This window comes from Euleptes europaea, chromosome 7 (genome assembly GCF_029931775.1).
Source record: "Euleptes europaea isolate rEulEur1 chromosome 7, rEulEur1.hap1, whole genome shotgun sequence".
NCBI lineage: Eukaryota > Metazoa > Chordata > Lepidosauria > Squamata > Sphaerodactylidae > Euleptes > Euleptes europaea.
In genome coordinates this window covers 87,808,279-87,831,130 of record NC_079318.1, presented here as the reverse complement: position 1 = coordinate 87,831,130, position 22,852 = coordinate 87,808,279, and the positions used below count along the sequence as shown (strand labels likewise).

The 22,852-nt window shown below is 48.0% G+C and overlaps 1 protein-coding gene across 1 annotated transcript; it reads left to right on the top strand.

The window, feature by feature from the left end:
* The first annotated feature begins 633 nt into the window (after positions 1 to 633).
* On the top strand, positions 634 to 22,426 carry FERMT3 (FERM domain containing kindlin 3). Its single transcript, XM_056852799.1, has 14 exons — positions 634 to 793; positions 5,200 to 5,433; positions 7,149 to 7,274; positions 8,469 to 8,637; positions 9,018 to 9,120; positions 10,888 to 10,995; positions 11,165 to 11,299; positions 13,330 to 13,379; positions 14,586 to 14,710; positions 15,852 to 15,958; positions 16,794 to 17,003; positions 18,099 to 18,223; positions 20,235 to 20,376; positions 22,247 to 22,426. Exons 1-14 carry the CDS (start codon positions 634 to 636, stop codon positions 22,424 to 22,426), a joined length of 1,974 nt encoding a protein of 657 aa, XP_056708777.1.
* Positions 22,427 to 22,852: the final 426 nt, after the last annotated feature.

Genomic DNA, 22,852 nt, shown 5'->3' with positions numbered 1-22,852 from the left:
AAGTGCCAGCAAGTCGCAGCCAACTTATGATGACCTCATAGGGCACGGGTCCCTAACATGGGTGCCACAGCACCCACTAACACCTTTCCTGGTGCCCAACAAGTGTTTTTAGAAAGTGGGCAGGACCAGGTAGGCATTTGCCCACCACGGCTTCTGATTAGCTGCTGGTGATTTGGTTGGCTGTGCAGATTTTTTAAAACGTCGTTTTGGCAGTAGCTACCACCACAACACAAGGATTTTCACTGTGTGACAGAAAGTAAAATGGCTGCGTCAGCCATTTTATGACTAGCTTCACTTCCTGGGATAGTCATTTTGTGGCTGTGCCCACCACACGGTGTCAGAATTCCAAGGTGCCCGCAGGCTCAAAAAAGTTGGGGACTGCTGCTGTAGGGTTCTCAAGGCAAGAGATGTACAGAGGTGGTTTAGCCATTTACTGCCTCTGGGTAGCAACCCTGGACTTCCACCCAAGTACTAACCAGGGCCAACTCTGCTTCGCATCCAAAGATCTGACAAGATCGGGCTAACCTGGGCTATCCAGGTCAAGGAATGCATTTGGACTAAATACCTTTTGATTTGATCCAGCAGGACTGCTCTCTCAAGCTATTATCTCTTCTTGCCTCTCTAGGATTTACCATGGCTGGTATAAAGACAGCCAGTGGGGAATATATCGATGACTCTTGGGAGCTCAGCGTGTTCGTGGAAGATCTGGGACCTGAGGCTGATCCAGTCCCACTCCGCGTCTCCGGCAGCATGCATATTGGAGGTGTCATGCTACAGATAGTAGATAAACTAAGTAAGTCCCAACTTAGCTTTCTTTCATTTATTTGAAAATGGTAGAATAAGCTTGTGAATACATAAATATTCTAAAATAATTCCGTTGGTTACAAGGGGAGCTCAAGGGGGAGGGGAAAATTCTATCTCCCCCCACCCGACTTATTCTGGCTGTGTTAGTTGGCCCTTCCTCCCTCTGTTTTGGTTCCATGCCTCATTCTTTTCTCCCCTCCGCCAATTTTTCTTTCTACCCACCCTGTTTTCCCTAACCCCAGACACTTATCTTAACAGTCCTACCCACTTGCTTTTTTGTGTCCTCTTAGCCTAGGGTTGCCAACCTCCAGGTACTAGCTGGAGATCTCCTGCTGTTACAACCTACCTCCAGCTGATAGAGATCAGTTCACCTGAAGAAAATGGCCACTTTGGCAATTGGACTCTATGGCATTGAAGTCCCTCCCCTCCCTAAATCCCACCCCCTCAGGCTCCGCCCCAAAAACCTCCCGCCGGTTGCGAAGATGGACCTGGCAACCCCTACCTTTGCCCCAGTGTGTCTCCTCCCCCACCCCATCATCTCCTTTCCCTTGCTTCCCTCCCCCAAAAACTAATTTCTTCCTTTTTGACATCGAGTTAGGGATGCCAGCCTCCAGGTGGGACCTGGGAGTCCCCCAGAATTACAACTCATTTCATGGAGAAAATTGATGCTTCGGAGGCTGGACTCTGTGGCATTGTACCCCACCGAGGTCCCTGTCCTCCCCAGGCTCTACCCCCAAACCTCCAGGAGTTTCCCAACCTGGATCTAGCAACTCTACCTCCCCATCCCTCCCTGGCGGCAGTCCTAGAACCAATTGTTACTTGCCATTTGAGGGTTAAAAAACGGCACTTGAAGGTCTAGGGTTTTTTTCCTGTTAAATTTGCATATGTACAGATGGCTCAGTTACAGTTTTTGGAGTAATTTAGCCCCCCCCCCATACTTTCCCAAGTTTGCAAAAACCTAGCTGTGGATGGTACTTTGTGTGGATTTTTGGTCTTCACAGGTGAGGGGGCTATATAATATACGTAGACTACTTCCAGATAAAGACATTACATTGGATCCAGGCTAATTTTTCTGCACATGCAAGTAGGGTTGTCAGGTCCCTCTTCGCCACCTGTGGGAGGTTTTTGGGGCAGAGCCTGAGGAGGGTGGGGTTTGGGGAGGGGAGGGACTTTAACGCCATAGAGTCCAATTGCCAAAGCGGCCATTTTCTCCAGGTACTGATCTCTATCTGCTGGGAAATCAGTTGTAATAGCAGATCTCCAGCTAGTACCTGGCGGTTGGCAACCCTTCATGCAAGGAACATGATTTTCCCACCTTCTCCTTCTATGGCAGCCCAAAATACCCTCCTGGGGGAGAGACGACCCTGGGAACGGAATGTCAGGGGGCATTTCAGGCTGTAGTGAGAAGGGAGAGGTAGGGAAATCACACTCCATTGGTGGAAATCCTTGTGTTCATGGAAACATCTGGTCTGGAGGATCCAAGCCATTTTCCTCGTTTCCCAATTCCTAACTCAAACTATATTAATCTATTTTATCATAAGCCCTGAGATGTTTTACTGCATGTTCCAGTGGTTTGCTTTACACCACTTTTGCAGTGCTGTGGGTCGACAAAAAATGCAGTGCTTTCTGGACAGTGCCCAGTTTCCGTTTCATCTCAAGGACACAGGAGTGAACTAGGCGCAAAGACAAAGCTAGAAATAAAAGTTTTGTTATGTCTTTGCGCATTCTAAATTTTGCCTTAGATCTTCCAGAGATATACTGTAAATATATAACTCCTAGCTGAGCACACAAGTGTCTGCCTGTGTATGCAGTTCACAAAACACAATAAAGATGTGTCTATATCCAGTCACATATGTGTGCGGAGGAAATACCAGTGACTCAGCTAGGGACTGTGGTCGGATCCCTTTTCCCTTGTGGGCTTCTGGAAACCCTCTGATAAACGTTAGCACGCTGTCACCCTTAGGGGTTGATGCTACCCCCACCCTTGCCCCTGCTTGGCTTAGAGGTGTGATAACCAGGCCAGGAAATGACACAGCTGTTCATAAATTTAGTTCCTCTCCAATCATTTTACCACCCGCCTTGGTCTTTGCAATCATGTCAGTTTCACGGAGAAGGGGGGGGCATCATTTGCGTGAAGGTGGGGGAAACAGTGCAATGTCAGCATTGTGATGTGGGAACGCTGATACAATCTGGAGGGGAAAACCCCTTCAGTTTAATAAGCAACAATTTAAGATTGCCCTTATTTACTCATGTTTAGATAATAAATGAATGCAGAGATATAAATACAAAGAAATAACTTTGACAATAGAGACACAGTAGAAATATTTTGATATGTTTAATAATTTTATGTGATTATTTTTAGATTATATGTTAGCTTAAATATTCTCTTTCTACTTAACAATTAGAACCAAGTACTTGATTATAACGCAGGAAAGCAGGGCAATGTAGTCTGACTGGCCTATATTTGTATGTTGAATATTCTTATTTTTACCCTATCCCTCTTTCCTTCTGTACCCTTCTTTATAAAACAATAAAATTTGTTTTAAAGATTGCCCTTATTTACTAGGGGCAGTCCCTACATCCAGGTCCCTGTTTTCTGGGTAAATCACAGTCCCTATTTTCCCTTGTTGGAGATGCCTCAAAAAAGTCTAGTTGCAAAGGGTAGCTGTCTTGGTCTGTAGTAGAAGAGTTAGAATCGAATCCAGTAGTACCCAGGAGACCAACAGGATAATTTTTTTGGTCTCCAAGGTGCTACCGGATTTGAATCTAGTTTTGCTGAAGCTGTAATTCTTCAAGGCTCACCCATCTCCAGAGGTTTTATTTGGTAAGGGGGATGTATCTTATCTCTGGAGCACTTGCATGTAAACATGCATGTTCATGAAATGCTAAGGCGCCACAGAGCGCGCTTCTTGCCATTTTCACACCTTGCAGCTATTGCGGTATATTTTGAATTGTTCAACATACTGCAGAACAATTATATTCTGCTATTTGTTTTTTGCTGTCCTGTCACAGCTGATTTATGGTGACCCCGTAGGGTTTTCAAGGCAAGAGACATTCGAAGGTGGTTTGCCATTGCCTGCCTTCACGTCACTCCCCTGGTATTCCTTGGAGGTCTCCCCTCCAAATACTTGCCAGGGTCGAGGCTCAGAGTGTGAGATAGTGGCTTGCCCAAGGCTACCAAATGAGTCTGTGGCCCAGGCAACCCAGGTCTTCCTCTCAGGTCCCTCTTAGGCTTGGGTTCAAATGACTCACAAAACCATGGTTTATTTAACTATGACCAGTGTGATGGTCCACTTTGATTGCCACTCTGCAAACTCCGGTTAGGACCTGTCAAACCAGGATCTGATTTGAAGTCGATTTAATAACCACGGTTAGTCTTAAGAATGGTTTCATGTGATGTTGGGATGCAGATGGTCCTGGCTCGTTCCTTAGCAACACCCTCAGACACTCCCCAGCTACAGAGATGTCCAGGCAGAACACAGAACAAAACCAGGGTTTATCAAGGTAAACCAGGATTTGTCTGGGAAATGGTGGCTTTATGAACTAACTGTGGTTAAAATGAACCATGGTTTGGTGTTTTGCCTTACCCGAGTCTCTGCCATTACATGTAGATTTGAGTTCAGTAGAACCTTAGGCCATTTTTGCATGGTCAATTTTGATGCTCGCTCAAAGCTCTTTTTTAAAATGCGACTTTAAAAATGCCTATTCACAGTCCCGACGCAAAAGGAGAAATTCCACTCCCCATTCACCTGTTCCTTTGTTCCTGTTTGCATAGCCATTAGCATGTGCATAGCTAACACGCCACTGTTTTTTTGCATGGTTTCTTGAGGGGGATTCTTCACGGCAAACACCGAAGATTGTGTTTTCGCAGTCACTTCTGGAATGACGGTTCAGCGTGCAAAATTAAAAAAAAAATGTGTGGGGCACTTCAGCCTGGAACACGCTGCTAATTACCATGCAAAAATGGCCTTAGAGACCAACAAGATTTTTTTTGGGGGGGGGGGTATGAGCTCCCTTTGTCAGATACTGCCATTACATGCCCCTCTATCCAGCTGTGTTATGCACTGTTTTAGAGGTCGCTATTTACCAGAATTTACATACACAGAACTTCAACCGTATTTCTATTTTACTGGCCCCCATCTTTGGATCTGTGGCTTTCATATGGATGCTACAGGACCCTCGTCTATAAATTTAGGAAGCTGCTTTATCCCAATTCAGAGCGGTGATCTGTCTAGCTGAGTGTTTCCTACTCTGACTGGCAGCAGCTTTCAGGGTCTCAGGCTGAGAAGGACAGTTCCCAGTGTCTGGTCCCCAGCAGAAAGGAATTGAACCTGGGACCTTGTGCACATGAAGTATGTGCTCTAACTGAGCTTCTTCTCTTGCTTTTTCCTCCAGAGCTGCAACGGGACTGGTCGGACCATGCCCTGTGGTGGGAGCAGAAGAAAATGTGGCTGCTGAATACACACTGGAGCCTGGATAAATATGGGGTTTTAGCTGATGCCCGCTTGCTCTATACTCCGCAGCACAAGCCGGTACGTCTTTCCTTGCCAAACCAATGCGTCATTCGCATCCAAGCCAACTTTGCTAAGCCGGTCTTCAGTGCAGTGATCGACATCTGCAAGGTACTTGGTGAGTACTCCACAAGGCAGAGGATGGCCTTGGGGGCATCAAAGTGGGCAGCAGCTTCCCTCCACAACTCTTGACTGTTCCTATTCTATGCAGGGAAGAGGGAAAACAGAGGTTCAGTGGGTAAATATTTTTATTTATGTAGATCCTTGTGCCTTTCACACACTGCGTCATCACAGGATCTGATTAAGAACAAAATAAAAGGATGCAATAATAACAAGAAATTAAAACACACACACATACAGACTGTTTTATAAAAGAAATTTTAGGACTGAGCATATTTTTTTGTTAAGGAGCCATACAGTTTATCTGTTTTGTAAAGTTATAACATATTTAAGGTTTTTGACAAAAAGACAGGCCTGCAGTAACCGGGATAAAGTTATTCGTACACATTTTTTGAGTCACAAGATGAACAAAATTTAACATGGAGGAGAGGCCTATCCATGGCTACTAGTCAAAATGAATACTAGTCATGATGCATTCCTATTCTCTCCAGGATCAGAGGAGCATGTCTATTATATCAGGTGCTGTGGAACACAGGCAGGATAATGCTGCTGCAGTCGTCTTGTTTGGGGGCTTCCTAGAGGCACCTGGTTGGCCACTGTGTGAACAGACTGCTGGACTTGATGGGTCTTGGCCTGATCCAACATGGCTTTTCTTATGTTCTTATGTTTTTAACATAGAAGAGCAGTTGTTGTTATTATATTCTTTTATTTTGTTTTAATTAGATGCCCTGATGAAGCAGCATGCAAAATGCATAGGGATCTATAAACATAAATAAAAATACTTCCCCACTGTACCTCCCCTCCTTTGTTTCCTGGACTCTGTTCTGGTGCAGCTCCCTTCTTCTGTTTTTTGATACTGGATAATCCTATTCTACCCTGATGGATCCAATTTCAGGATTTGGGCGCTCTACTTCATTGCTCCGACTCTGGTGTTCCAGATGTTGGAAGGTCTGGTGATCCTTAACGGCTGTGTAAATGAGAGAATTTGGCTTGTGGTTCAGGGGTGAGAAAAGCTATACTTCCTAGTACATTCTCTTGTAAAAAGCCAGTCCTCCCAACAACATCCTCTTATGGCCCAGTCATCCGCCCGTAAGCTCCTCCTTGCAATAATGAGGACTAGAAATTTAGTGAGCTAGGATTTTCAAGAAAGTGGCTGGATTTTAGACATGAAGCTAAGCTCATTGCAGATTCATGTCCCAGTCCCTATAGTGAATTGGGATTCAAGGCAAGAAGGTTACAGGGGAAGACAGGGCAAAGAGTTAGGGTAGTGTTGCCAGCTCCAGGTTGAGAAATACCTGGAGATTTGGGGGTGGAGCCTGAGGAGGGTGGGGTTTGGGGAGGGGAGGAATTTCAAGGGGTATAATGCCATAGACCACCTTCCAAAGCAGCCTTTTTCTCCAGCTCCTTTCTGGAGGCTGGCAACCCTATATTAGGGTGCCTTGCAGGTGACCAAGAAAGGATAAAGCAACAGGTAACATCAGCCAAGGGGCTAATGGACACATGGAGCTGCCTTACACTGAATCAGACCATCAAGGTCCATCAAAGTCAGTACTGTCTACTCAGACCGGCAGCAGCTCTCCAGGGACTCAGGCAGATGTCTTTCACATCACCTACCTGCCTGGTCCCTTTAACTGGAGATGCCGGGGATTGAACTTGGACCTTCTGCATGCCAAGCAGATGTTCTACCACTGAGCCACAGCCCCTCCCCTGCAGGTATCCGTCATCCTGAAGAACTGTCGTTGTTGCGTGTGCAGGCAGAAAAGGACAAGCGGAAGCAGAAGGAGAAAGAAGGAAATGCCACAGAGAGCTATGACCTCATGGGAGTGCGGCTCCCAACAAGTGAGTTGTTTGAGGGGAGGCCGAGTGAGCATGGGTGCGCATCCCAGTGCAACAGCATGTGCTTTCTAAAACTGCTGGAAGCATGAAACAATTTTAATCCTGTCTATCCACTAACTCTTCCAAAGGGGCAAGGTGGCATAGAAAGAATTAAAACAATATACATTTTTTAAAAAAATACCAATATAGTAACATTATATTCAAATCACATGTTTATTTAAATATAAATAAAATCAACTGACAAATATGTCTTCAGATTATGGTGGAAACTTAGTATACTTGTTGCCGGCCAAATAGTGGCAGGGAGGAGTGTTCCATAATCAAGGTGCCACCACAAAATAGGCCCTGTTTCTATGGCTACTCCTTCTTTCAGATCTGTGTCACATCGACTAGGGTTTGAGGTGATTTCATAATTAGACAGGTTCATATGAGGGGGTATGTGGTAGGATTGCCAGCCCCCCTCCTACCACCAGCGGGGGACGGGGGGTGTAAGGTTGCCAGATCCAGGTTGGGAAACTCCTGGAGATTTGGGGTTGGAGCCTAGGGAGGACAGGGACCTCAGTGAGGTACAGTGCCCCACTCTCCAAAGCATCCATTTTCTCCAGGGGATAGGTTTACCAGGTCCCCGTAGCTCCATCGGCGGGAGCTTTTCAGGAGCATTGCTGCAGCATTCGACACAGGCGCACATTCGTCCCGCGTGACGCGCCTATGTCCCTTCTGGGTTTACCCGGAAGCGATGCAGACTCTCTAGCAATCTCTGCCGAGGTTGCTAGAGTGTCCACGGAAGTGACATAGGCGCGGGCACGCGGGCACGTGTTGCCCGCCGGCCCTCAGCTGGTTTGTGGGCAGCCCGGTGGATTGGCGGGATTTTACCTGCCACCACCGGGCACTTGGCAACCCTACCAGGGGAACTGATCTCTGTAGTCTAGAGGTGAGCTGCAATTCTGGGGAATCAATGAACTCAAGCTGTGGTCGGGGTTCTACATTATAATTTGTGTAAACGATGGTTTTGAGAGGGGTCTCAATAGAACCTGTATCTCTCACCTCCTACAGCTGGGACACTTGACCCTAGAGAGACCACTATGCCCACTTTTTCAGATAAGGACCATCCGGTGGTCCTTCCGGAGAGTACAAAATGTAACATGCTTGACCCCCTTCTCCATCTCTGATCTTTCCCCCGATTCATCCTGACACCAGATGCCGAGCAGCAGCTGTTCCGCGGAATGCCTGCTCACTTTTCAGACAGCGCTCACACCGAAGCCTGTTACAGGATGTTGTCCGTCAGTCAGACTGGGTTGACCCCTGAGCAGATCTTGCGCATGCACCGGCCAGGATCCCTAGTTGAGAAGACTCAGATCAACAGCAGGTGAGAATGGAGAGGGATGGGGCAGATGTGTTGGGTAGAGAAGGGTAGGACCAGGACTGGTGTCCACATCCCCTAAGGTGGGGCAGTTGCCAGGGCCCATGGATTCTAGCAGGGCTCAAACTGCCCAGCAGTTCATCTGGAGAAAAAGGGCCACTTTGGCCATTGGACTCTATGGCATTGAAGTCCCTCCCCTCCCCAAACCCTGCCCTCCTCAGGCTACGCCCCAAAAACCTTTCGCTGGTGGCTAAGAAGGACCTGGCAACCCTAGCTGCAAGTGTGCTTTTCCTTACAAAGTAGACCCAAAAAGAAACAGGATGTAAAGTTGCGACAAACGTAGTTTCTCAACAATCTTCATGTTTGCTCACTTCCTGCTTCCCCAGATGGTTGGATTCATCACGGACTCTGCTGCAACAAGACATCAAGGAAAATGATCATCTGTGGCTCCGCTTCAAGTATTACAGCTTCTTTGACCTGGAACCAAAGGTCAGCGCCGCCTAGGGTTGCCAGGTGCCTGATGGTGGTGGGCAAACCCCCGGCAAATCGTCCCTCTGCCCGCCGACCACTTGAGGGTCAGGGGGCAAACAAGCGTGCGAGCGGCACTTCTGGTTTATAACCGGAAGTGCCACCTCGCGAGGGGCCTTTTCCTCTTAGTTTGAGTGGTAAAGGGCCGCTTTAGCCTTCCGCCAGAGCAGAGGAGGGACCTGGTAAGCCTAGCGCCGCCTCCCTCCCCAAGGGGCCCAGGCCCCCAATCTCACTTCATTAGTCCCCCCCTCCCTTGATTCTGAGTGTAAGTGCAGAGGGGCAAGATTTTATTCTATTTATTGTTTAAACCATTAAACCTGCTTTTCTCCCAACACCTTTCCTGGCACCCATCGAGTATTCTTTAAAAATAGGGGGAGCCATGTGGGGTTTGTACCCAGCAGGGCTTTTGATTGGCCACTCAAGATCTGACTGGCTGTGCAGAATAAAATAACATTTATTTGCAGCTGGCACCACAGTGTTGATTTTATTTTCTCTCACGCTTCTTTCCATTTTATTTTTTGCTGTCTCACCCTTTTTCTCCTCTGCGTTGGAGGTTCCCTTTGTGTGTGGCTCTGCCTCCTGCAGCAGCTATTTTATCACTGGCTCTACCTGGGATTGCCAGCTCTGGGCAGGGAAATACCTGGAAATTTTGGGGGTGGAGCCAGAGCAGGCCAGGGTTTGGGGAGGGGAGTGACGTCAATGGGGTATAACCAGAGTTGCCAACCTCCAGGTACTTAATAATATATACCTATGCTGAAATAACAGTGCTACAAACCAACAAACAGCACGCTGGCTCAACTTCTCAATAATACTCAAATACTACTATATCAATTTATTAAGCAATTCAAATAGTCATAATAACATAATAAACTCTTAATATACTAATATGCTATTCCTATAACTTTCTCCACCAACTGTGGTAATCCTATATAATCTGTTTGAGAGACATTTACTCCGATTTGAGAGATTTTTTCCTTGTATAATTTGTACAGTACTGTATTTTGGTGGTGGGTTTGTCACATTGTATTATATAGGATTATCACAGTTAGTGTAGAAATTGGACTCTATGGCATTGAAGTCCCTCCCCAACCCCCCTCCTCAGGCTCCCCCCCCCAAATCTCCAGGTATTTCCCAACCTGGAGCTAGCAACCCTAGGATCAACCAGCTGCCATAGAGTCCACCCTCCAAAACAGCCATTTTCTCCAGGGGAGCTGATCTCTGTTGCCTGGAGATCAGTTGAAGTCTCAAGCGATCTCCAGGTGCCACCTGGAGAGTGGCAACACTAGCTCTATCTCATAAGAACATAAGAAAGGCCATGCTGGAACAGACTAAGGTCCATCACATCCCTCAGTCTGTTCACACAGTGGCCAACCAGGTGCCTCTAGGAAGCACACAAGCAAGACAACTGCAGCAGCATTGTCCCGCCTGTGTTCCACAGCACCTAATATATTAGGCATGCTCCTCTGATCCTGCAGAGAATAGGTATGCATCATGACTAGTGTCCATTTTGACCTGTAGCCATAGATAGCCCTCTCCTCCATGAACATGTCCACTCCCCTCTTCAAGCCTTCCATGTTGGCAGCCATCACCACATCCTGGGGCAGGGAGTTCCAGTTGCGCCCACCACCTTTTGTCAAAATTCCAAAGGTGACCACGACCTCAAAAAGATTGGGGACCCCTGTCCTATGTAGTCACTTGGCCAAACCATGTTGTTCTTCTTGCACCCAGTACGACACCGTGCGGATCAACCAACTGTATGAACAAGCCCGTTGGGCTGTGCTACTCGAGGAGACAGATTGTACTGAGGAAGAGATGGTGGTCTTTGCTGCTTTGCAGGTAACATTCTCTCTCCCTCCAAGAACCCTTAGGGGCCCACTACCCGATGACTGTGGGGGGTTTAGCGGCTAATTCTGGAGTCCAGACCTTTATTTGAGAGGCCCGCTGAGCAAGTGTCATTCATCTGACACTCCCATCTCAAGCTGAACCTGTTTCTCATCCCTTCCAGTATCGGATCAACCAGCTGTCCTTGAACACCAACCCTGCAGACCACAGCGGAGACTCCGGCCTTGATGACCTGGATGCCGCTCTTGCCACATTGGAGGTCAAAATGGAAGGGAAATCAATGACTCCAAATGATCTGGTGAGTGCTGAACTGGGCGTGGCCTCCCTGCACGCTGAAATTATGAGACGGAACACGGCTAGGGTGTAGGGTTGCCCCTATAAAGCTGGAGATCTCCTGGGATTACAACTGATTTCCAGCCGATAGAGATCAGTTCGATTGGAGAAAATGGCTGCTTTGAAAGGTGTATTCTATGGCATTATCTCTCGTTAAAGTCCCACCCCTCCCCAAACCCCACCCTTCTCAGGCCCAGCCCCAAAAAATCGCCAGGTAGTTCCAACTCTATGATTCTATGAACCCAGGTCTGAATTGGGAAATACCTGGAGATTTGGGGTGTGAAGACTGGGGAGTGGGGGAGGGTTTGGGGAGGGGAGGCACCTCAGCAAGGTACAGTGCCTTAGAGTTAGGGTTGCCAGGTCCCTCCTGGCCACCTGCGGGGAATGGGGAGGGGACGGTTGCCTGATCCAGGTTGGGAAACTCCTGGAGATTTGGGGGTGGAGCCTGGGTAGGGCGGGGACCTCAGTGGGGTACAATGCCACAGGGTCCACCCTCCAAAGCATCCATGTTCTCTGGGGGAACTGACCTCTGTAGTTTGGAGATGAGATGTAATTCCAGGGGATCCCCAGGTGCCACCTGGAGGCTGGCATCCCTACGTAGAGTCCACCCTCCAAAACGGTCACTTTCTCTAGGGGAGCTGATGTCTGTTATCTGGAGATTAGTTGTAATAGTGGGAGATGTCCAGGTGCCACCTGGGGGTTGGCAACCCTAAACATGCCCCTTACATAGCAGGCCAAGCTGCTAAGGTCTGCTCCCATGGAACAGCTAATGCATTTTAAAAACTATGAAACAGCAGGCAAAATCCATAGAGCAGTCAGCTCAAAAGAACCATTCAACAGGGGCAGATGGGCATTCCCCCCACAAAGTTCAAATGGAATTAAATGGTCCAAGCTGATCGCCAGAAGAAGAAGAGGAAGAATTGGTTTTTATATCCACTTTTCTCTACCTTTAAAAGAGCCTCAAAGCGGCTTACAATCGCCTTCCCTTCCCCTCCCCACAACAGACACCTTGTGAGGTAGATGAGGCTGAGAGAGTCCGAAGAGAACTGTGACTAGCCCAACGCCACCCAGCAGGCTGCATGTGGAGGAGCGGGGAATCGAACCTGGTTCTCCAGATTAGAGTCTGCCACTCTTAACCACTGTGCCACGCTGGCTCTCAACGAGAGAATGCGAACCTGAGGAACTTCTTAGGGCAGGGTGTTCTGCAGGGAGGGGGCCATCAAGGAGAAGGTCTCGGTGGTGGCCTTTGGGTTGCCTTTCCTCTTGAGGCCTGCCTGACCCCTACCCTGCTCTGTTTTAGGCTCCAGCCCCGAAGCATTTGTTTTTATCCGGGATTTAAATCGAAGGGTCAGCTCATCCTTTTCTAATTTTTATCATTGCTGTTTGGCTGCTGCGACCATTGTTCTATGCTGCTGTTTTACACTGCTCGGTGCTGTTTGGTGAGAGTCAGCATGGTGTAGCGGTTAAGGTGTTGGACTAGGATCTGGGAAGCCCAGGTTCGAATCTCCACTCTGCCATAGAAACGTTCTGGGTGACTTTGGGCCTGTCACACACTCTCAGCCTCGACCCTGGCAAGTATTTGGTTGGGAGACAAACCACCTCTGAATGGGCGAAAACGCACGGTCGCTTCAACCTCCTTTAATCCCTGTTTCAGCCAGGATTCAGCCAGGATTGAACGCATGTGTTTTGCCTAATGTGCGTTCGATCCTGGCTAAAACAGGGATTAAAGGAGGATAAAGCGACCATGCATATCTCTTGCCTTGAAAACTCAACGGGGGCCACCATAAGTCAGAGGTGACTTGACCGGGGGGGGCGGGGGCGGGAGGAATGCTGTTTGTCACTTATTTTAGTGCTGGTCTTCATGTTGTTGGTTTTCATTATTTTTATTGTTAATTTGCTTTACTTTGTGAACTGCCCCGGGTACATCTCTCGAAAGGGGGCCTTTACATTTTCCAAATAAATAAATGAAAGTAAGAATTCATCTCGCTCTTCCAGGACAGTCTTACAGCTATCCCACAGTTGAAGGATTACCTCCGAATCCTCAGGTGAGTCCCCAAACCATAAAATGGATCTTAAAATTTAAGGAGCTCTTACATTGGCAATAGCAGCTTCTTCACTATTGGTTTCAGTGGAAATGTTAGCATTTTGCTAAAGCTTGGGAAGCTGGGGGAAGGACGCCTTGTTTCTGTTTCCAAGTATGGAAACAGAGTGATATCCATGTGGTTTAGAGTTGCCAGGTTCCTTATTGCCACCGGCGGGAGGTTTTTGGGGCGGAGCTGGAGGAGGGCGGGTTTGGGGAGGGGAGGGACTTAAATGCCATAGTCCAATTGACAAAGGGGCCATTTTCTCCAGGTGAACTGATTTCTTATTGGCTGGAGATCAGCGGCAATAGTGGGAGATCTCCAGCTAGTACCTGGAGGTTGGCAACCCTATTGTGGTTACAGAAGGTCAGAATGTGGAAGACAGAGCCGAGATTCTGGGAAGTGCTGGCTTTCCCTGGTACACTGGGCACCATTTTTGGCGAAGCAGTTTTAATATTATTACTGTGGAAAAAGTGGGTGGCTCATGTCAGTCATAAAAGCAGCAGCAGATCAATGTCACTTTAGGGTTGCCAACCTCCAGGTTGTGGCTGGAGATCTCCTGGAATTACAACTGATCTCCAGGTGACAGAGATCAGTTCACCTGCAGAAAAAAAACCGTTTGGAAGGTGGACTATGGCATTATACCCCATTGAAGTCCCTCCCCTCCCCAAATCCCACCCCCTCAGGCACCACCCCCAAAATCTCCAGGTATTTCCCAACCCAGAGTGGGCAACCCTCCTTGCCAAAAGAGGGAAAAAACAACTCTGCCCCAAACAAAAAGCCTCATGAGGAAGACTGAGCATGTTTCATGCAGCCTGCAGTGCTGAGAGACAGTTAAAATAAGGAAACAAAAGATGGGGGAATTGGCCTGCTGAAAACCCTGGAAACTTATAATTTCCTGAGAGGGGAGGTTTGGGAGGAGGGACCCAATAATTTATCCCCCTCCCCTGGAGAATTCCTTGCGGGTGATAGGCTTGTTTTATTTAGTTCTAAAGTGCCTATGCTTACTAGGTGCTAGGGTTGTCAACCTCCAGGTAATAGCTGGAGATCTCCCGCTATCACAACTGATCTCCAGCCGATAGGGATCAGTTCACATGGAGAAAAATGGCTGCTTTGGCAATTGGACTCTATGGCATTGAAGTCCCTTTCTTGTCCTTTTCTGCTGCCCAGGCCCCGCAAGCTGACGCTGAAGGGTTACAAGCAGTACTGGGTCACCTTCAAAGAGACCTCCATCTCCTACTACAAGAGTGCCGAGGAAGCTCTCGGGGAGCCCCTGCAACAGCTCAGTCTCAAGGGTGAGTCCGACTCCGGTCACAAGGCCCAGAGGTCAAGCTGTGAACACACGAAGATGCCTTATACTTTATCAGACCCTTGGTCCTTCAAGGTCAGTATTGCCTACTTAGACTGGCAGCGGCTTTTCAGTGTCTCAGGCATTGGTCTTTCACATCATCTACTGCCTGGTCCTTCTAGCTGGAGGTGCCGGGGATTGAACCTGGGACCTTCTGCATGCCAAGCGGATGCTCTGCCACTGAGCTACAGCCCCTCCCCCTGCAGAAGCGCAGTCCTGTGTGTCCAAAGTTGAAAAGAAACTGGAGAGCAGAGCTTAGAGAGCTGCTGCCAGTCAGAGTAGACTACTCCCCTCTGGGTGGTAGAGCCTCTGCTTAGCATGCAGAAGGTCCCAGATTCAATCCCCGGTATCTCCGGTTAAAGGGACTAGGCAAGGAGGTGATGTGAAAGACCTCTGCCTAAGACCCTGGAGAGCTGTTGCCAGTCTGAGTAGACAATACTGACTTTGATGGACCAAGTATTCAGTATATGGCAGCCTCATGTGTTCATGTGGACCCAATTGTTATGAGGGCCGGATATGACATAAATGTCACTCGGTCGGGCTGGGCCATGCCTCGCCAGCCCAGATCGAGAGTGGGTGGTGGGTGGCTGCCTCGGCTGGCCTGCAGGCCAGATAACAGCCCTCAAGATGCCGGATCCAGACCTCGGGCCTTATATTTGACACCCCTGGAGTAGACAGTCCTGGATGATAAGCCAGTGGCTCTATATAAGTTATCTTCAGAAGCTTACAGGAAAAAGGTCCGTAGTGACAGACCCCGATAAAGCTTCTGGGGATCCACAGGGTACCCCACGGCACAGTTTAAACCCACTATCTTAAAGTATATTTAATTTCAGTTCTGAGTGGGACCACAGCCCATTGAATGGGGCATGTGCTCTGCATACAGAAGGTCCCAGGTTCAGTCCCTGGCACCTCTGGATAAAGGACCTCAGGAAACCACAAAAGATCTTTCTCTGCCTGTGACCCTGGAGAGTCATAACTGGACAGCAGTTAATTCAGATGGACCGGTGGTCTGATTCAGTACAAGGTGGGTTCGTACATTTTCGCATCCTTTCTCCTCTCCATTTGTGACTGTTTCTTCCCCACTCCAGGCTGCGAGGTGGTGCCCGACGTGAACATCTCAGGGCAGAAATTCTGCATCAAGCTACTGGTGCCTTCCCCAGACGGGATGAGTGAAATTCACTTGCGCTGCGTAGATGTGAGTCCTGGGGTGCGGAAACGAAATCAGGTTTAAAAGGGAGCACGGATAGCATTAGCAAACCCAGTGCAGACAATGGTTGCTTCCGCTAAGGAGATTTTGTTGTGCCTCGGTTTATCTTCTACACACCCCTAACAGTCTACTTTCTGGGTTCTGCCCTGCTTTGATCTGACCTTTCCCAAATCTGGGCTGGTGAATCACTTTGGAAAGATCTCAGTCAAAGCGCCTTTGTACAATGTGTGGACGGGAAGGGGCACAGTTATGAAAGTCCTGCCCACAGAAGAGAGTTGGTTTTTATATGCCGACTTGCTCTACCATTTAAGGAAGACTCAAACCGGCTTACAATCGCCTTCCCCCTTCCCACAACAGACACCCTGTGAGGTAGGTGGGGCTGAGAGAGCTCTCAGAGAGCTGAGGCTAGCCCAAGGTCACTCAGCTGGCTTCATGTGTAGGAGTGGGGAAACCAACCCAGTTCACCAGATTAGAGTCTGCTGCTCATGTGTAGGAGTGGGGAATCGAACCTGGTTCTCCAGATCAGACTCCACCGCTCCAAACCACCGCTCTTAACCACTACACCATGCTGGCTGTTATTACACTATAGCAATCTATCTGCTAGTGATTTTTGTGGGGGTTTTTTAAGTCCTCCAGTGGTGGTGGGGGCAGCAGCTATGCAGTGGGTGGGTTGAGGCAAGGACATTGTAAGGAGAATTACTGTACGGAGGTTCCCTTGCTACTGTGAATGCCTCTGCGCTTGCAGGGGCCACAAGAGCTACATGGAGAATTGTGTGAAAGCAAACCAACTTTCACGGCCCTGTCTTCTTCTCCCTGCCACCAGGAGCAGCAGTATGCCCACTGGATGGCTGGCTGTCGGCTGGCCGCAAAGGGGAAAACTATGGCAGATGCATCGTACAAGGCCGAGGTGCAGAACATCCTGTCCTTTCTACAACTGCAGCGGGCCAACCCTGATGCGCCCCTTACCACTGAAGCTGAGGGTGCCCAGTGGCTGGTGTCACCCCGTTATCAGAAGAAATTCAAACCCAAGCAGGTATCTCTGTGCTGCGCCCCCTCCCCACACTGTTACCCCTTGGCACTGCTCTGCTTAGCTCTCTCACGCCTTCAGGGTACTCACAGCTTCATTCAGCTAACCATACACCCCCAGGATGCCTGTGTCTCCAGTATTATAATGGCCAAACTCAGTGAGAAGGTGGGAATTCCATTATTGGATCACCTGTAATTTCCCCCTCTAAATCTGAAAGTAGCCATAGGTGATGGGGGGAAATTGGTTCAGGGAAACAATGCCAGTTTCCAGATCTTAATCACCCTACCAAAGCTGTTATTTGCCCCATGGGAGGAAACATACAAGTTCGAGAGAGGAATGCCTGTGGAGAAAATAGCCAATTTAGTGGGGTGATTTATTCTGGGCAAACTAGCTGCTTTTAACGTTGTTGTTTTTTTAAGTGGGAGATCATGAGGCTGGATTCTATTTTTGTTTTGTACTTAAAATGCATTGGCAGTGTCGAGGCTTTCTAGGGCTTCTGTCCCTTTACATTTTGCTTGCTTCCTTCTTGTTTTTGCTTCTTGACCTAATTACTCTGTTCACTCTCAGTAGCCATGGAGCACATAAATCGCTTCTTCTCCTCGAAGGGTTATAATTAGTGCTTTGCATTTTGTAGCCAAACCCATTGCTCGTTACTTTCCCCCCCCCCATGATAATAATGTTGTAATTCAGCAATTCCAACTGTAAAAAGAACACTAATGAACAACAATTCTGGCTGCAAAAAGTGTGGTAATAAAAACCGTATCCCGCTAGGGTTGCCAACTGCCTAGAGAATAAAAATTCCCTGTTTTTTTTGTTAGAGGCTTAATGGGATGTTATTTGCCTGGTGATATCTACCTCTGGGCTATGAAAAGTTTCAGCTGCCCATTTGCACACATTAAGCCTCTGCTAAAGGGACAAGACATTTTTCTCCAGGCCTATTGTCAACACTAGATTGGCCATTATAGGAAACAGGATGCTGGACTAGACGGACTTGTGGTCTGATCCAGCACAGGTTGTTTGTTTATTTATATCCTGCCCTTTCCCTGTGGCTTAAAGTGGCTTACAAATCACTTCTAATGTTCTCCATTTGTAAATGCACAGTTAACCCCACGTATCCTGGAAGCCTACCAGAATGTGGCTCAGCTCTCGCTCACTGATGCCAAGATGAAGTTTATCCAGGCCTGGCAGTCGCTCCCTGATTTCGGCATCTCTTACTTCGTGGTCAGGTAAAGCCCCGTTCTGTCTCCATAGTCGAGTCATGCGAATATAATCTCCTTTCTTGAAGTAAGCCAAAGTAGATCTTTTCGGCTGGGATTTTTACTTGGAGTTCAGTTGCCAAAGGTAATGTGCATATTCAAGCTATAATTTTGTAACAATGGAGAGCAAAATCAAGTGTTTTAAAAGTTCGCCAGGGGAGAGAATTAAGGACATACTGAGGTTATTCCCAGCCGCTGAAATCAGTGGAAGCTGGAAGTGCCCAGCATTGACTGGATCGGGTCTTAAAATGTAAGTTGCATAAAATATACTAACATAAATAATTCTAGAGATGTTCCAGAGACATTGCCATGTCGCTGCAAAAATGGGAGTCTTGTGGCGCATTAATTGGGCAAACAAATCCAGTTCACCAGATTAGCCTCCGCCGCTCATGTGGAGGAGTGGGGAATCAAACCCGGTTCCCCAGATCAGAGTCCACCGCTCCAAACCACTGCTCTTAACCACTACACCATGGTGGCTCTCGTGTACCGTTACTGCTAAATAAACAAATATATATATATATATTCATTCTGCAGTTTTTAGCCCTTGCATGATTGCAATTGCTTAACCTTTTCATGACACTAAATTGCTTAATTTCTTAACCTTTTCATGACACTAAATTGAATTGTTACTAAAACTGAGAGATGTTTGAGCATTTTAAATAATTCCAGTGTTTTGCCCCCATTGGCAAGAACAACAGAATGTGGGAAATGAGTTTGTTTCTTTCTGCGCAGCTAGCTAGCCTGCTTGTTTGTCCTTGTATCGCTATTAGTAAAAGGGCTGGCAGTTTTGTTAATGAAAATTGGAAGTGTGGGGAAAGGATATGAGAGATCTCCGAAGGGGGCCCTGTTGCAGTCTACGTGATTACAAAAAAGAATCCAAAAGCCAAGGTCGAAAAGTGCAATTATTATCGAATGAGTAATTCCTGATGCATTCGGTCTGTTTTCATCAAGGGAATTTATTCAGCGGTTTCGCTCGATACCAAATTGCATCTCCTTCTAATATAAAATACGCCGAGGAGCTGCGATCACAAGCTCAGCCGCTGTACGCGTGTTAATATTAGAAGGAGAGGCAATTTGTGTACCGTTACTGCTAAATAAATCCCTCTGGGAAGACGACCGAAATGTGGGAGGATACTCACTCATAACTGCACTTTCACAGCCTTGCCTTTTCCCAATAATCGGTGCTGCTCATGTTGTCGTTTGCTGAAGTTTATGGTACAATCTTTTTATAACTAGGGTTGCCAGCTCCGGGCTGGGAAATACCTGGAGATTTGGGGGGTGGAGTCTGAGGAGGGCAGGGTTTGGGGAGGAGAGGGACTTCAATGCCATAGAGTCCAATTGTCAAAGCGGCCATTTTCTCCAGGGGAACTGTTTTCTACCAGCTGGAGATCAATTGTAGTAGCAGGAGATCTCCACCTGGAGGTTGGCAACCCTATTTATAACATCCACTCTGGGGTGGACTGGAGACCTATAAATAGTGTTGCCAATCCTGCTATTACAACTGATCTCCAGCCGATAGAGATCAGTTCACCAGGAGAAAATGGCCGCTTTGGCAATTGGACTCTATGGCATTGAAGTCCCTCCCCAAACCCTGCTCTCCTCAGGTTCCGCCCCAAAAACATCCCGCTGGTGGCAAAAAGGGACCTGGCAACCTTACCTATAAACAGGCCAGAAACAAGCTGAGTTGAGCCCCCTGCAGTGCTGGCTGCACTCTGGGGATTGCTCACTCTGGCCTGGCAACATCGACAGGTGCAGGCTCACCTGTGGCCTGTTCCTACGCCATGTGGTGCAGAAATAGGCACCAGGCAAGCCTACTCCTGTTGAGGTCGCCACTGGCTAGGCCCAGGCCAATCAGACCCCACAGCGCCTTGGGCTGAGCTCAGCTCTTACCACCTGAGCAGGGAATTTTTCCGGGAAGGCGAAGGGCCAATCTATCCCCAATCCACACCCTCCCGTACACCTCCTTGCTGTCTTTGTGCAGGTTCAAGGGCAGCCGGAAGGATGAAATTCTGGGCATTGCCAATAACCGCTTGATCCGCATCGACCTGGCTGTTGGGGACGTGGTGAAGACGTGGCGGTTCAGCAACATGCGCCAGTGGAACGTCAACTGGGATATCCGCCAGGTGAGGCCAGGCAGCAATTGGGGTTTTTTTTCCCCAGGGTTTTGAATTCCCAGGAACAGCCTGAGTAGATCTATGACCCTGTCCCCTCCACACCCCTGGTTAGTTTTTTTAATTAAATGAGAAGTACCGAAGATTCCAGTCCCAGGTCATTATGCACTGTATAGTCCATAAATAATGTGAAATAGATTATTTTCTATAATGAATTGCATCTATGCATTTATTCATGTGTATAATTTCTAAGCTGTTCCTGTTGCAGTTGATGCAATAGATCGTTTAAGTGCTGGGCTAAGACCGTTTTAGCTGCCAGCAATAAACTTTTATCGATAATATTTTTGTTCCTGGGGAAAAATATTCTCTTGGATCTATAACTCTGAAATGAGAAAGTTCCTATTAAGGGAGGATAAATTTGGTTTTTGCTTCTACTCTGTGTTAAAACTGTTAAATGGGGACACAAAAAACCCAGCCTACATATCACCCGTTAAAACTTTGCATTTATGTTTTGCATTCATTATCTCAGCAATCGGCACAACATCCTTGTAAGGCAGGTCAGCATTGAAACCACAGTATTACAGACTGGTAGGCTGAGGCTAAGTAGTAGCAGATAACCTAAAGACACTCAAAACACTCACAGCAGAATTTCTACAAGCAGTAAACCTACATCTGGGCTGTACCAGTTTAGACTGAAGGCTGGGGCTTGTGCGAATGCTCCTCCAGGCAAAAATAGCCCCCTGCTTGTAGAAAACTAGCATGTCAGTAAAAAGTTTGCCCGCCTTCTCCCTGATAAACTAGTTTTCTGTATTATGGGGATTTTGTGTGTGTGCAGGCAAAGTGGTGATTTACCAACTCACTCAAGGTGATAAACAAGCTATACCACTTTCATCCTGCAGGTGGGGGCATGCAGTATGGAATGCACTACTATAAGACAACCCTCCCCCCCCAAAAAAAACCCCTTTCACATAGAAAGCTAAGATGTCCAGGGAGAAGATTCTAATATGCCTGACATGCTTATTTTGTGGCTCACATCATTCTTCTCCGCTTTATCCTCACAACAACCCTGTGAGGTAGGTTAGGCTGAGAGTATGTGACTGGCTAGGGATACCAGCTTCCAGGTGGGACCTGGGGATTCCCCAGAATTACTGCTCATCTCCAGACTATAGAGATCAGTTCCCCTGGAGAAAATGGATGCTTTGGAGGGTGAATTCTATTGCATTGTACCCCACTGAGGTCCCTGTCCTGCCCAGGCTTCACTCCTAAATTTCCAGTTTCCCAACCTGGATACTGCAACCATACCCCCCAACCCCGGTCAGTGGCCAGGGAGGACCTGGCAACCCTATGAAGAAGAGCTGGTTTTTACATGCCAACTTTCTCTACCACTTAAGGAAGAATCAAACCGGCTTACAATCACCTTTCCCTTCCCCTCCCCACAACAGACACCCTGTGAGCTAGGTGGGGCTGAGAGAGAGTGACTAGCCCAAGGTCACCCAGCTGGCCTCATGTGTAGGAGTGGGGAAACCAACCCAGTTCACCAGATTAGCGTCCGCGGCGCATGTGGAGGAGTGGGGAATCAAACCCGGTTCTCCAGATCAGAGTCCACTGCTCCAAACCACCGCTCTTAACCACTACTCCACGCTGGCCCAAGGTCATCCATCAAGCTTCCATGGCAGAATGAGAATTTGAAACTGGGTCTCCCATATCCTAGTCTAACTTTAAATTGGATCCTGAAGGTTTGTTCTGCTAACAGTGGAGTTTGAGCCATGTCCTGGGGAAGGCACCATCACGAAAAAGACAGACCCCATCCCTTTAGCCTTTTTTCCTTGCAGGGAAGGTTCTCCAGTCCCATAATCACCTTGCGTTTGCCCTTCTTCCACAGGTGGCCATCGAGTTTGACGAACACATCAACGTGGCTTTCAGCTGCATCTCCGCCAGCTGCAAGACGGTGCACGAATATATTGGCGGCTATATCTTCCTGTCGACCCGCACGGCTGACAGAGGCCAAGAGCTGAAAGAAGACCTCTTCCACAAGCTGACGGGGGGCCACGAAGCTCTCTGACCTGGCACCCCTCCAGCCCAGCTCCCTCCTCCTGCTCCTCCCCAGGAGCGCACATGCAGGCCTGCCTTCTCAAGGAACTGTCTGGACAGTGCTGATGGAAACACGACAAGCTCCCTAAGGACATGATAAGCCAGGCTACACCCAATGCCAAATGCCAGCGATCAGATTTCCAGCCCCCATTAGTGTCTAAAAGCATTGGGGTGGGGTAGGGTTGCCAACCTCCAGGTGGTGGATGGAGATCTCCCAGTTACATCTGATCTCCAAGTGACAGAGATCAGTTCCCATGGAAAAAATGGCTGCTTTGGCAATTGGACTCTATAGCATTGAAGCCTCTCCCCTCCCCAAACCCCGCCCTCCTCAGGCTCCACCCCCCCAAATCTCCAGAGATTTTCCAACCCAGAGCTGGCAACCCTAGTGTGGGGTCCC